The sequence below is a fragment of the Odocoileus virginianus genome, chromosome 22 (assembly GCF_023699985.2).
Source record: "Odocoileus virginianus isolate 20LAN1187 ecotype Illinois chromosome 22, Ovbor_1.2, whole genome shotgun sequence".
NCBI classification, from domain to species: domain Eukaryota; kingdom Metazoa; phylum Chordata; class Mammalia; order Artiodactyla; family Cervidae; genus Odocoileus; species Odocoileus virginianus.
Genome location: NC_069695.1, coordinates 36,212,087 through 36,226,554, shown reverse-complemented (window position 1 = coordinate 36,226,554; position 14,468 = coordinate 36,212,087). Strand labels below are relative to the sequence as shown.

General features: G+C 37.1%; 1 protein-coding gene across 1 annotated transcript; it reads right to left on the bottom strand.

Moving 5' to 3' along the window:
- Positions 1–1,934: 1,934 nt before the first annotated feature.
- On the bottom strand, positions 1,935–14,244 carry LOC110142120 (ribosomal biogenesis factor-like). The gene is made up of 2 exons (XM_070453031.1): positions 14,232–14,244; positions 1,935–2,314 (listed from the first exon to the last, which is right to left on the bottom strand). Exons 1-2 carry the CDS (start codon positions 14,242–14,244, stop codon positions 1,959–1,961), a joined length of 369 nt encoding a protein of 122 aa, XP_070309132.1. The 3' UTR covers positions 1,935–1,958.
- Positions 14,245–14,468: the final 224 nt, after the last annotated feature.

The following is a 14,468-nucleotide window of genomic DNA, read 5'->3' as shown; positions in this document are numbered from 1 at the left end:
CCAGCATCAAGGTCTTCTCCAATTAGTTGGCTGTTCACATCAGGTGGCCAAAATATTGCAACTTCAGCATCAGTCCTTCCAATGAACGTTCAGGATTGATTTCCTTTAGGGTTGACACCTATTTTATCTATTCAGCCATTGATGGACATGTGAGCTGTTTCTGCTTTTTGGCTATTGTGAATACTGCTGTTGTGAACTTGAAGGTGTGTTAGTTTCTATTCTTTTGAATTTATACCTAGCAGTGTAATTATTGGGTCATACTGTAATTCCATTTTTAACAAGGACTCCACATCTTCACCAACACTCATCTTCTGGTTTTGTTTTGTTAATTCTAATCATCCTAGTACGTGTGAAGTGACATCTCTTTGTGGGTTTGATTTGCATAATGATGTTAAGCATCTTTTCATGTGTTGTTGGCAATTTGTATATCTTTGAAGAAATGTCTGTTCCAGTTCTTTGCCCAGTTTTCAATCAGATTGCTTGCCTTTTGTTGTTGAGTTGTTACAGTTTTAAAAAATGTGTTCTGGATGCATGCGTGTGTGCTAAGATGCTTCAATCATGCCCACTCTTTGCAACCATATGGACTGTAGCCCACCAGGCTCTTCTGTCTATGGGATTCTACAGGCAAGAATACTGCAGTGGGCTGCCATGACCAGGTATATTCTGGATACTAGACTCTTATTTATCCTTCGTTTTTAAAAACATTTTCAGAAAGAAGTCACATGACACAAAAGTTTGTAAAGAGAAAGTATCTATTTTACACCAGATTTTAATTTTTCAGAAGAAAAGTTCTTACATATGCTCTTCCCACCTTTCCACCCTATTTCTGTGAGATGATCAACATTGGCAGTTGGGTCTCTTCTCCTTCTATGCCATTACACACATAAGCACAATATATGAATACAGGCATGCATGCTAAGTCACTTCAGTCATGTCTGACTCTTTGTGACCCTATGGACTGTAGCCCACCAGCCTCCTCTTCCATGGGATTCTCCAGGCAAGAGTACTGGAGTGGGTTGTCATGCCCTCCTAACTCAGGGATCGAAACTCCTTCTTTTATGTCTCCTGCATTGGCAGGTGGGTTCTTTACCACTAGCGCCACCTGGAATGCCTGTGAAGTGAAGTGAAGTTTTGCAACCCCGTGGACTGTAGCCTACCAGACTCCTCTGTCCATGGGATTCTCCAGGCAAGAATATTGGAGTGGGTTGTACCATTACCACATACTCAACAACAACAAAACAAGACATATACAAAAAACAAAAAACAAAAGTAGAATATTAGTTCTTTACCACATTACTTGCCCTTTTCCTTAACACCAAGTCACACACATCTCTCCAGTATACTGGAGAGTGTATATATATATATATATATATATATATATATATATATATATAAACACTCACATGTGCTTTTAATAGCTGACAATATGACAAAATGTAATGAACCATAGTTTATTTAACCATTTTCCTATCAATGAGCATTCAGTTTTTTTCAGTGCTTTGCTAGTTCTAATAGTGCAGCAGCAAATATCTTGTGTATGCTAATGCTTTTTATTTCCTTTGTCTGAATTCCTAAAAGATAAATTACTGAGTGGAATGATATCCATATTTTAATTTCCTAGATCATCCAAGAAAGGTTGTAGCAATTCACACTCCCAGCATCAATATCTGAGAAAGCTGGGTCAAATTGGATAGGTGAAAAGACGAAGGTCATTAGCTCACTTAAATACCACTGAGATAAAGCCTCTTTTCATTTATTTCTTGATGGTTTGAATTTTCTTTTGTGAAAAGAAATCTTCATTGGGTTGTTTATCAGTTTCTGGGCATCTTTGTATTTTGGTGAAATTCATCCTCTGCTTGTCATTTATGATGCAATATTTCCTTACTTAACTTTTTTTTTCTTGTATAGAAGATTAAATTTATTGGTCGTTTTGGGGAATTTGATGAATCATTGGTGTATTACAAGTGAGCCATTAATCTTGTAGCTTCATCAACATTAACTGGTATGTTTTCATGACACTGCTGAGATATCAGTTGTTTCTGCAGAGGTTCAAGGGAACAGCCTTTTGAGACGTTTGCCAGTTCCTTTTGTATATTTACAAAAGCTTTATTCACTCTGTTAACTTTTTCGTCATTCACAGTGTTTATCTTCTTAAGGTTAGTGGTAACTGGTTTTGCTTTGTTTTTAACCTTAAAGCTTTTTTGGCTGGCTATGTGGAGTACATTCCTGGACTTCTCCCCTCTTAGCTTGTTCTTGGTTATTGTCAGGCCTCTGATACCCTGGTGTAGCTTTCTCAAGTTCCAGGTGACGCCATCTGCACGTGCAAGATCCAGCTCCTTACTTAACTTGTATCCTTGGAAGATTTATAGCATTTTTCCCCCCAAGATTTTGTATGTGGTCAGACTCCTCATGATTGAGTCTGGGTTTTCTGTATAGCTTTAAAGGGCCTCCTTTATCTTTATGCTGAAGCTAGACAACTGATTGTTCATCCAAATGTTTTTCTCATACTTCTCTAGCTTGATTTCTTCCATGTACATCTTTAATCCACATGAAATATATTTTCACTTAAGTATGAGATAGAGCATCTAACTGAATTCTTTTCTGGATGGACAAAGATCTCAGATATGCAAAGATTCCTTACTAGCTAGTCTTTTTCTTCTGGAATTGAAACTTAAAAAAAATATGCAGTGAACCCTGAATATGTGCCAGGAACTTTTTAAAGCATCTTATTTATGTGAATTCATGTAATCCTCACAACCCCACGGCATAGGTGAAATGCCAGTGTCTCTGTATGAGTTTTTTAAAATAAAGTTGCAGCTACTTCTAGATTCTCTGTTTAATGCTCTGTGCTCAGTTCCTCAGTGGTGTGACTCTTTGCGACCCCAGAACTATAGCCCTTCTGGCTCCTCTGTCCATAGGATTTTCCAGGTAAGAGTACTGGTGTGGGTTGCCATTCCCTTCTCTAGGGGATCTTCCTGACCCAGGGATACAGCGCCTCCCCTGGGTCGGTGTCCTTTGACCTCTTTCACTAGCCAGTAAAGCAGAAGAGGAGATCCGCATTATATGTGCACGTGCACTCATTCTTCTGGCCCTCAGCGCACTTTCTTTCGCTGCTCCTCTTCTGTCTGCTCTGAGCAGTGCACTCCTGTATCCCGATCCTTCAGGCAGGACCTTTACTTGCATCACAACTTGTCTTCTCAGACGTCATGGGGCCCAGATGGCACCCTTGCCCTCCCCTACAACCTGCCCTCCTGCCCAGTCTCCTTCCTTCTCAGCCCCACCAAGAACCTGCTTCCTCTTCCCACCCCCTGGAGTGGCTCCCCACGCTCCACAAATCCAGATACTGCACACTTCTCCCCACACCTTGGCCTCCCTCTCTTCTTTTGCTTGCTACCTTGGCCCCCAATATTCTTTTCCTGCTTCCCTTCTCCCAGTCCATTCTTCACCAGGCAAAGTGACCTTCTTAAACTGTAAATCATTTGGGGGGAGCTGGAGTGTCCTCTGCAAGCTCCTCATTGCACTTGGAACACAAGCTCCTGGCATTCTCTCCAGGGCCCACATGGCCGGTCAGTGCCCCACCTCAGACCTCACCTTGTCTCACGTGTGCTGTGCTTTGGTGCTCAGTCGTGTCTGACTCTTTGCGAGTCCCTGGACTGTAGCCCACCAGGCTCCTCTGACTGGGATTCTCCAGGCAAGAAGACTGGAGTGGGTTGCCATGCCCTCCTCCAGGGGATCGTCCCAACCCAGGGATCGAACCCAGGTCTCCCACACTGCAGGCAGATTCTTTACCATCTGAGCCAACAGGGAAGCCCTTGAATACTGGAGTGGGTAGCCTATTCCTTCTCCAGGGGATCTTCCCGACCCAGGAATCGAACCGGAGTCTCCTGCATGGCTGGTGGGTTCTTTACCAGCTGAGCTACCAGGGACTCAGTACTGCTCCTGCCATGCCAGCCTTCTCTCTATCACTTAACATGGCCTGCTCAGATCCACCCAGGCCCTTGACTTTGAATGAGGATCCTTTCCACAGCTACTTTTCCTCCTCGTTCAATCTTTCTTGGTAAAAGAAAGGCGTTCTTTGACCACCCCTATAAAGAGCTGCTTCTGGACCACCCACCAAGTCACTCTCTGCCTTGACTAGTTTTTATTGTCACAGTAACCCCACTAGCTGAAATTGCCTTATTCATTCATGGGCTCCCTGGCCTCTTGCTGAATGCCTTGACAGCAGGACTTGGTCTGTCCTTTCTGTAGCTGTTCATGCAGACCCCAGTGCAGACTCTGGCAAAAGAGCAGGGGCTCAGTGTGGATTTGCTGCAAAATCATACTGGAAGGAAGGGAAGTTGAAGGAGGTTGAAAATAAAATAGATTGGCCTTGAGTTGACAATTGTTGGCAGTAAGTTTGTTATGTTTATTTATTGATTTAAATTTTTTATTATGAAAAATCTCAAACATATGCAAAATAATCACCATAATATAATAACTTTCATACATCCATCACACAGTAACTCTCAGCATTCTTGTGCCATCTCTGCCTCTTCCTACCCCCTTCAATTATAGTAATTGTAAACATTTTTAAAGGCATGTTGTAATGTACAAATCTTAAATGTACAACTTAAAAATGAATATACTCTTATTAAGATATAGAACATTTCCAGCCCCCTGGAAGATGTACTGCAGACTATCAAGATTTCCAGCATCCCAGGAGTCCCCCATTCTTCCAAGTGATCTTTCTCAGTCAGTTGCCCCTCAAGGAGGCCACCACTTTGCTTCTGCTTCTCCTTCCCCTTTCCCTTCCCCTCCTTCTCCTTCTTACTGTATTTTAATTTTACCTTTCCAGAATTTCATACAAATCATATAATAAACACCTTTCACATAGATTAGTTATGACTTTCTAAAACTTCACATTAATGGAAAGAAATAGTATGTACTTCCTTTACTGATTTTTTTGCTGGGTAATATTTCCTTTTATGGTTATACTACATTTTGTTTATCCATTCACCTGTTGATGGACATCCAACGGTCTCCAGTTTTTGTCTATCATAAATAGAGCTGCGATTAACATTCTTATACAAGTCTTTTTGTAACCAGTGTTTTCATTTTTCTTGCATATATAAGAGTAGAATTTTAAACAGCATGTTTAACTTTATAAGAAATGGCCCAAATTTTCCAAGGTATTTGCACCATTTTGAATTCTCATCAAGAATGTATGAGAGTTCTATACAGTTTTGCTATTATTTGGTGTTATCAGTCTTTTAACTTGTGAACCATTGTCATGGATATAGAGTAGTATCTCTTTGTGGCTTCAGCATTCACTTGACTGGTGAATAATGACATTGAGCTCTTTTCACGTGCTTACTGGTTATCTATATCACTACCATTGTGAAGTGTCTTTTCAGATCTTGCCCATTTGAAAAATTGTCTTCATTTTTGTCATCAAATTGTATGAGTTCATTATATATTCTTAATAAAAATCTTAACTAACTATTCTCTTAATGGTGTCTTTTAATGAACAGAAGTTTTAATTTGGATGAAACCTAATTTGTTAATTTTTGTTATTTTTCTTGTATGGTTATTGCTCATCTAGCCCTAAATCATAAGATATTCTCCTAAATTTTCTTCTAAACAGTTGGCAATTTCATTTTGATATTTAGGTCAATGAGCCATCCCAAATTAACTTTTGTGTAGTATGAGGGAGGGGTGTTGGTAGTTTCAGCAACATTTGTTGTAAAGACTGGCCTTCCTGCATTGACTTTATCTAATACCTTTGTCAAAACCAATTGATCATTAGCTGTTGGTATATTTCTAGACATTCTAGTCTGTTGTATGGATTTGTCTATCCTTATGTAGATATCAAACTGTCTCTATTTAATAGAACACATAGCTTAGTTATTTATCTTTATTGATGTGTGTATTATTTAATAACTTTTGGCTGTGCTGGATCTTTGTCACTGTACCCGGGCTTTGTCTCATTGCCATGAGCAGGGGCTACTCTTCATTGTGGTGCACGGGCTTCTCATGGAAGTGGCTTCTCTCGTTGCAGAGTAAAGGCTCTAAGTGCACACGCTTCAGTAGTTGCAGCTGACAGGCTCAGTAGTTGTGGCACACAGGCTAAGAGGCTCAGCGGCATGTGGGATCTTCCTAGACCAGGGATTGAACCCATGTCCCCTACATTGGCAGACAGATTCTTATCCACCATACCACCAGAGAAGTTCACCATACTGTCATAATTTCTATAATTTCGTAAGAACCTTTGAAGTCGGGTAGTGTAAGCGCTACAGCTTTGTCCCACTTTTCCAAGATTGCTTTGTCTATTCCAAATCCTTGTTTTCTCCATATACATTTTAGAATTGTCCTGCCAGTTTCTAAAAGAAGCCTATTTGCATTGAATTGTAGGGAGATCATTGTGGGGAGAATTAATATCTTAGAAATACCAAATTTACATCCATAAATGCAGTCTATATCTCCACGTATTTAGGTCTTTAATTTATTTTTGCAATGTTTAGTTGTTTTCACTGTACAGGGCTTACATGTCTTTTGTTCCAAATAGTTTATGCTTTTGATGGTATTGTAAATAAGCCTATTTTAAAATTCACTTTCCCAATATTTGCTGTTAGTATGTTAGTATGATTTTGTTAAACTCACACATTAGTTTTTGAGTAACAGAGTTAAACCCGTGATTTAGATCTAGGTTGTTTTTCATAATTGATTCCTTAGTTTTTTTTCTGTACAAATGATCATGCCACCTGAGAATAAGGGTATATACAGTTCTTCCTTTTCAACTTATGTGCCTTGTGTTTATTTTTCTTCCCTTATTGAACTGGCAAAGACCTCCAATACAATAGAAGTGGCAAAAACAGAGAAATTTACTTTATTTCCAATATTAGGGAAAATATGCATAGTGTTTTACTATTAAGAATTAAGTAGTTGTAAATTTTTTACAGATACCTGCAATAAAATTAAGCAAATTCTTTTTTGTGCCTCATATACTGAGGGTTATGAACAATTTTTTCCATAATGAATGTGTATTGAATGTTGTCTGATGCTTTCTTTCCATCAGATAAGATAGTCTTTTTTTTTTCTTTACTACCTGGCTATGGTGGGTTACACTGATTAGTCTTTGAATTGTTAACAAACTTTGTAGTCCTGAGATTAAACCATAGTTTTTCATGATTTATTTATGTATAGTTTAATTTGATTTATATTCATATAAGGTCCTTGGCATTAGGGTTGTGCTGGTTTCATAAAACAAATTGGCAACTGTGCCTTTATCCTTTGTGTTCTGAAAGACTTTGTGTAAGATTGATATTATTTCTTCCTTAAATGTTTGACAGAATTTACTAATGAAATCATCTTATGCTGAGGTTTTCTCTGGGAGTTTTTGATAATAAATTCAATTCATTAATAAACATAAAGCTACTCAGATACTCTACATGTTTTTAAGTTGGTATTAATTTTGGTAAGTTGTATTTTAGACTATAATTTGTTAGAGGGCCTTTTTTAAGTAAAAAAGAAAAGGCCATAGTAGAAAAAAGATAATATATGAATGAAAAAATATCTCACTGGTAAAGGTAAAAAAACAGTAAGAAGCCAGTATGAAGGTTAAATGACAAAAGCAATAAAGTCAACTATAACTACAATAAGTAGTTAAGGGGTACTCAAAGTTAAAGATGTAAAATAAGACATCAAAAACACAGAATGTGGTGATGGTAAAGATTTATGGTGCTTTTAGAATACACTGAAAGTTAAGGGCTATCAGCTTAAGATAAACCACTATATATATGTCAATATTTAGGTAACCACAAGTCAAAAACCTTTAATAGATACACAAGAATAAAGAGAAAGGAACCCAAAAATGACACTAAAGAAAACCATCAAACCACAAAGGAAGAGATTGAGAGAAGAAAAGTACAGAGAAGAGCTATATAAACTACCAGAAAATAATTAACAAGATGGCAATAAGCACATGCCTATCAATAATCACTGTAAATGTAAATGGACTGAATGCTCCAATCAAAAGACATAGGATGGCTGAATGGGTAAAAAAGACAAGACCCACCTATATGCTGCCTGCAAGAGACTCTCTTCATATCTAAAGACACAGAGAGACTGAAAGTGAGGGCTTGGAAAAAGATAGTCCATGCCAATAGAAATGAACAGAAAGTTGGAGTAGTAATACTCATTTTAGACAAAGTAGACTTTAATGTAAAGTCTACAATAAAAGACAAAGAAGGACATTATATAATAATAAAGGGATCACTATAAGGGGGTATAGTATTCATAAACATATGTGCCCCTAATATAGGAGCACCTAAATATATAAAGCAGATGTTAACAAACATAAAGGGAGAAATTGACAATAATTCAATAATAGTAGGGGACTTTCACACTCCAGTTAAATCAATGGAGAGATCATCTACTTATCCAATAAGGAAAATTGTCCTTAAATGATACATTAAACAAGATGGAATATACAGAATATTCCACCCCCAAAGTATAGAATACACATTCAAGTGTACATGAAATGTTCTCCAGGATAGAACACATGTTGGGCCACAAAACAAGTCTCAACAAATTTAAGAAGATTGATATCATATCGAGCATCTTTTCTGACCACAATGATATGAGACTGGAAATCATTTAAAAGAAGAAAGATGTGGAGACTAAATAACATGCTATTAAACAACCAGTGAGTCAATGAAGAAATCAAAGGGGAAATTTAAAAATACTTTGAAAATGGAAACAACTTTCTTAGATCTATGGGACACAGCAAAAACAGTTCTCAGAGGGAAATTCCTAGTGATATAGACCCATGTCAAGAAATAAGAAAAATCTCTAGTAAACAACCAGACTTTACACCTAAAGGAACTAGAAAAGAAAGAATAAATAAAGCCTGCATATTAGTAGAATAGAGGAAATAATGAAGATCAGAAGTAGAGATTTTAAAAGTAATAGAAAAGAACAATGAAACCAAGAGCTGGTTCTTTGAAAAAGATTTTTTAAAAAGATAAACTTTTAGAGACACACTTATCAGAGAGAGAGAGGCCTTAAATAAAATTAGAACAGAAAGAGGAGAAATTATAACTGATATCACAGAAATCCAATCCAAGGAACCATAAGACTACTATGAACACCTGCCAACAAACTGGACCTAGAAGAAATAAATTCCTAGAAACATGCAATCTTCCAAGACTGAATCAGGAAGAAATTGAAAATCTGAACAGACCAATTACTAGTAATGAAATTGAATCAGCAGTTTAAAAAATTCCCAACAAACTAAAGTCCAGGACCAGATGGCTTCACAGGTAGATTCTACTAAACATTTAAAGAAGAGTCAACATCTATCTTTCTCAAACTACTGCAAGAGATTAAAGAGGAAGGAATGCTTCTGAACTCATTCCACAAGGCTAACATTGCCAAAATCTGACAAAGACACTAAAAAAAAAAGAAGAAAAGAAAGAAAGAAAATTACAGGGCAATATCCCTAGTGAACATAGATGCAAAAATCCTCAACAAAGTATTAGAAAGTTGAATTCAATAATACACTAAGATAATCATACACAATGATCAAGTGGGATTTAGTCCAATGATGCAAGGATGATTCAATATCCACAAATCAATCAATGTGATACACCAATTAACAAAATGATTAAAATCATATGATTATTTCAATAGATGCAGAAAAGTCCTTTGACAAAATTAGACACCCACTTATGATAAACTCTCAATGCAGTGGTAATAGAGGGAACATATCTTAACACAATAGTTGCCATTTATGACAAACCTATAGAACAGTCATACTTAGTGGTAAAAAACTGAAAGCATTTCCTCTAAGGTCAGGATCAAGTCAAGGAAGTGCACTCTTGCCACTTTTATTCAACTAATTAGTGCTAGCCACAGCAATCATAGAAGAAAAAGACATGAAAGGCATCCAAATAGGAAGAAAGAAAATTGTCACTGTTTGCCGATGAAGACATGTAGAAAACCCTAAAGACTCCACCAAAATCTATTAGAAATAATAAATTACTTCAGTAAAGTTGCCACATACAAAATTAACATACAGAAATCTGTTACATTTCTATACTAATAATGAACTATCAGAAGGAGAAATTAAAAAATAATAATTCCATTTACGATTGTATTAAAAAGAACAAAATACCTACCCAAAGTGGTAAACACATATACTCAGAAAGCTATAAGTCATTGATGAAAGAAATTGAAGATGACACAAACAGATGGAAAGATATAAGAGACTCATGCATTGGAAGTACTATTATTAAAATGATCATACTACCCAACCCATCTATAGATGCAATGCAATTCCTATCAAGATACTAAAAGCATATTTCAACAGATCTAGATGAAATAATCCTAAAATTTGTATATAACTCAAACAGACCCTAAATAGCCAAAGCAACCTTGAGAAAGAAGAATAAAGCTGCAAGTATCACACTTCCTGATTTCAAACTATATTACCAAGCTGTAGTAATAAAAAAATATGGGATGGCACAAAAACACATAGATCAGTGAAATAGAATAGAGTCCAGAAATGAACCCATGCTTATGTAGCCAACACAAAGAGTTGGACATGACTGAAGTGACTTAGCAGGCATGCATGCAAGCTACAATGCAGGGGACAAGAATATAACATGGAGAAAATATAGTCTCTTCAATAAATGGTATGGGAAAACTGGACAGGTTCATGTTGGAGAATGAAACTAGACCACTTTCATGATATATAAAAAAATTAATTCTGCTTCTCTATTAATTTTACATCTGCTTCTCTGTTCCTGCCCTGCAAATAGGTTCATCTGTACCATTTTTCTAGATTACAGATAGATAAGTGAGATGGAGGGTTGGGAGGGAGGTCCAAGTGGGAGGGATATATGTATATATTTGGCTGATTTGCTTCATTGTACAGCAGAAACTAATATAACACTGTAAGGCAACTATACTCCCACAAAACAAAACAAAACAAAGTGAGACATAGAGCTTCATTTTACATAGAAGCAACTTTGAGTTTAATGTATTTGAGAGCCAAGTGCTAACAGAATGACTGGTTCTTCCTCTGAAAAAAAAATCAAACTAGATTAAAGACTTAAATATAAGTCCTGAAACCATAAAATTTCTGGAAGAATATATAGCTAGTGTGCTGTTTGAAATTAGTCTTAGCAATATTTTTTGATATGTCTCCTCAGGCAATGGCAACAAAAGCAAAAATAAGCAAATAGGATTACATCAAACTGAAAAGCTTTTGCACATGAAGGAAACCATCAACAAAACAAAATGGCAACCTACTTAATGGGAAAATATTTCCAAATGATATGTCTGATAAGGGGCTAATAGCCAAAATATATTTTTAAAAAACCTCACACAACTCAGCAACAATAAAAATCTAATTAAAAAATGGGCAGAGGCTCTGAATAGACATATTTCCGAAGGAGACATACAGATAGCGGACAGCATATGAAAAGATGCTCAAAAGATGACTCATCAGTAGTCATTAGGCAAAAGCAAATAAAAACCACAAGGAGATATCATCTCACACCTCTCAGAATGACCACTGAAAAATATAAGTAACAAGTAACGGTGTGGAGAAAAGGGAACCCTTGTGCACTGTTGGTAGTAATGTGATTTGGTACATCCGTTGTGGAAAACATATGGAGTTTACTCAAAAAATTAAAAAGAGAACTACTATATGATCCAGCAATTCCACTTCTGCATCTTTATTCAAAGCAAACAAAAACACTGACTGGAAAAAATACATGCACGCCTAAGTTGACTGTAGCATTGTTTTCAATAGCCAAGATATGCAAGCAAACTAAGTATCCGTCGATAGATTAATGGATAAATAAGATATGGTATACACACAGACAGACAGACACATACACACACACACAGTTGGACATTGAAGTGAAGAGTCGCTCAGTTGTGTCCAACTCTTTGCGGTCCCATGAACTGTAGATTACTCAGCCATAAAGAGAATGAAATCTTGCCATTTGTGACAACATGGAAGGACCTAGAAGGTATTATGTAAATGAAATGTCAGACAGAGAAAGGCCAATACTGTATGATTTCACTTATATGGAATCTATAAAGCAAAACAATTGAACAAATATAAAACAGAACAGACTCATAAGCTACAGAGAACAAACTAGTGGTTGCGGGAAGGAAGAAGTGGGGAGATGGGTGAAATAGGGCAAGGGTTCTAAGAGAGATACAAACTTCCAGTTATAAAATAAATAAATCATGGGCATGTGATGCACAGTGTAAGGAATATAGTTCATAATATTGTGACTACTTTGGTGACAGATGGTAATTAGACTTATAGTGGTGATCATTTTGTAATGCATAAAAATATGGAATCACTATGTTGTACACCTGAAACTAATATAATGTTGAAAGTAAATTATACTTCAAGAAAAAGTAGGTAAAGCTATTCAGATATTCTTCCTTTTGTGTTACTTTTGATAAGTTTTCTCTTCAGCAATTTGTCTATTTCATCTAAATTGCCAAACTTATTGGCATAAACTAAAACAGTATGTCTAATTTCATGTCTGTAAAATCTGTGGTGATATCCTCTCTTTAATCTTTGTTCTTGTGGCTCAACAGCAAGCACACTCCATTCTGTCCCTCCACTGAATGTTACTAAAACCTAGACAGAATGCATAGAGCACCTATAGGAAGACGGAAAGTGAATGTGCATGCATGCTTAGTCACTGAGTCATATCCAACTCTTGGCAACCCCATAGACTAGTAGCAGCTAAATGGAGAAGTCGGCTTGAAGCACCAGTGCTTTACCATTTGTGTTCCTTTGTTAGTTATTAGCCTGAATGTATGCCTGGGATGTAGTCTGGGATGCATGTAGAGAGAGCTCCAGGGAAGCACTTTAGTTCTGGCTGATTATCAGGAAACCCCCAACACCCAGAGAGAGAGAAAATGTGGAATTCTCTATGTTTTATTTCTTCTCCCCATTTCCTTGAGCCCCAGCCCTGAAGCCTTGCTATGGTGACAACAGCAAAGGCCATGGCAAGAGTCTGAAGGAGCTAACACTCTGAGGAAGGGGAACATTCCTCCCCAGTTTGACCAATCCCCATTGCTTCTGTTTTCTGCCACTTGACCAAAGATGGGAGCAGGCACAGAAGTACACAGAGTGAAGTCACTTTCTGGCCATAAAATAAAAGGGGAACCATAGGGAACTGGACAATACTGAGGAGATTGTGGAGAGAGGAGGCACTCTTTCTTAATTTTATAGGAAAATCCCATAAAGTTGTATATGAAATTCTGGGTTCACCACTGGGCTGTGTGTTCATGGGTCTGTTCAGTGTATCTGTGTCTTTGAGAACTGAACTAATACACAATCAACCAGGGTCCAGATGACATCTGAATTGTACATAATCAGGATCTATCCAAATGGTCCTGCAAGGGCTTTGAAAACTGAATTTATATTTGAACTACAACTCATGGAAGACAGAGCGAACTTGAAGCCCAAACCTAAGCAAGTCTTTTGCCTAAGACAAAAATATGTCTATTCTTCACAGAATTTAAATAAGATCTAGAGTCTCATTGCATAATATTAAAATATTCCAGGAGACAATAAAAATTACTTGATATATTAAAAAACCAGGAAAATCTCAACTCACAAGGCAAAAAAGATCAACAAACTTCAAAACTGAGATTGACATAGATGTTGGAATGATCTGAAAACAACTTTAAAGCATCTATCATACAAATGTTCCAAGAAGCAATCATGAACACTCTAGAAAAGTAAGAAGTTAGCAAAATTTCCTGTTAAGGGCTAGGTAGTAAATATTTTTAGGTTTTTCAAGCCATTTGGATCTGTTCCATCTACTCAGTTCTAGGAAAACAGCCATAGAAAGCCATAAACAGTACATCAACAAGTGGATATAGCTATTTTCCAATAAAACTTTATTCATGGGATTTGGTCGTAGACCCATAGTTCACCAATCCCTGGACTATAGCATTTTAAACATAGTCTATATACTTATTGAGTTTTGGTGTCTAGTTCAATCAATTATCAAGAGCAGAGTCTTAAAATCTTTCACTGTGATTATAGGTTTGCTTATTTCTCCCTTCAGTTCTGTTAGTTTTGCTTAAGGTTATTTTGAAGCTCTGATATTAGGTGCATGAAAACTTATAATTAGAAGAACAGGCAAGAACAACCCTTGGACCAACCAGAGCCTGTGTGCCACTGCATCCTGGTGTCCAATACCTACATCTCCCCGCCATCGCCACTATGCCCAAGAGAAAGGCTGAAGGGGATGCTAATGAAGATAAAGCCAAGGTGAAGGATGACCCACAGAGAAGATCTGCAAGATTATCTGCTAAACCTGCTCCTCCAAAGACAGAGCACAAGCCTAAAAAGCACCCTGCAAGGAAGGGCCCCAAAGTGAAAAAGGGGAAAGCTGGCAAGGATGGGAATCAGTTCCATTCAGTTCAGTCACTCAGCCGTG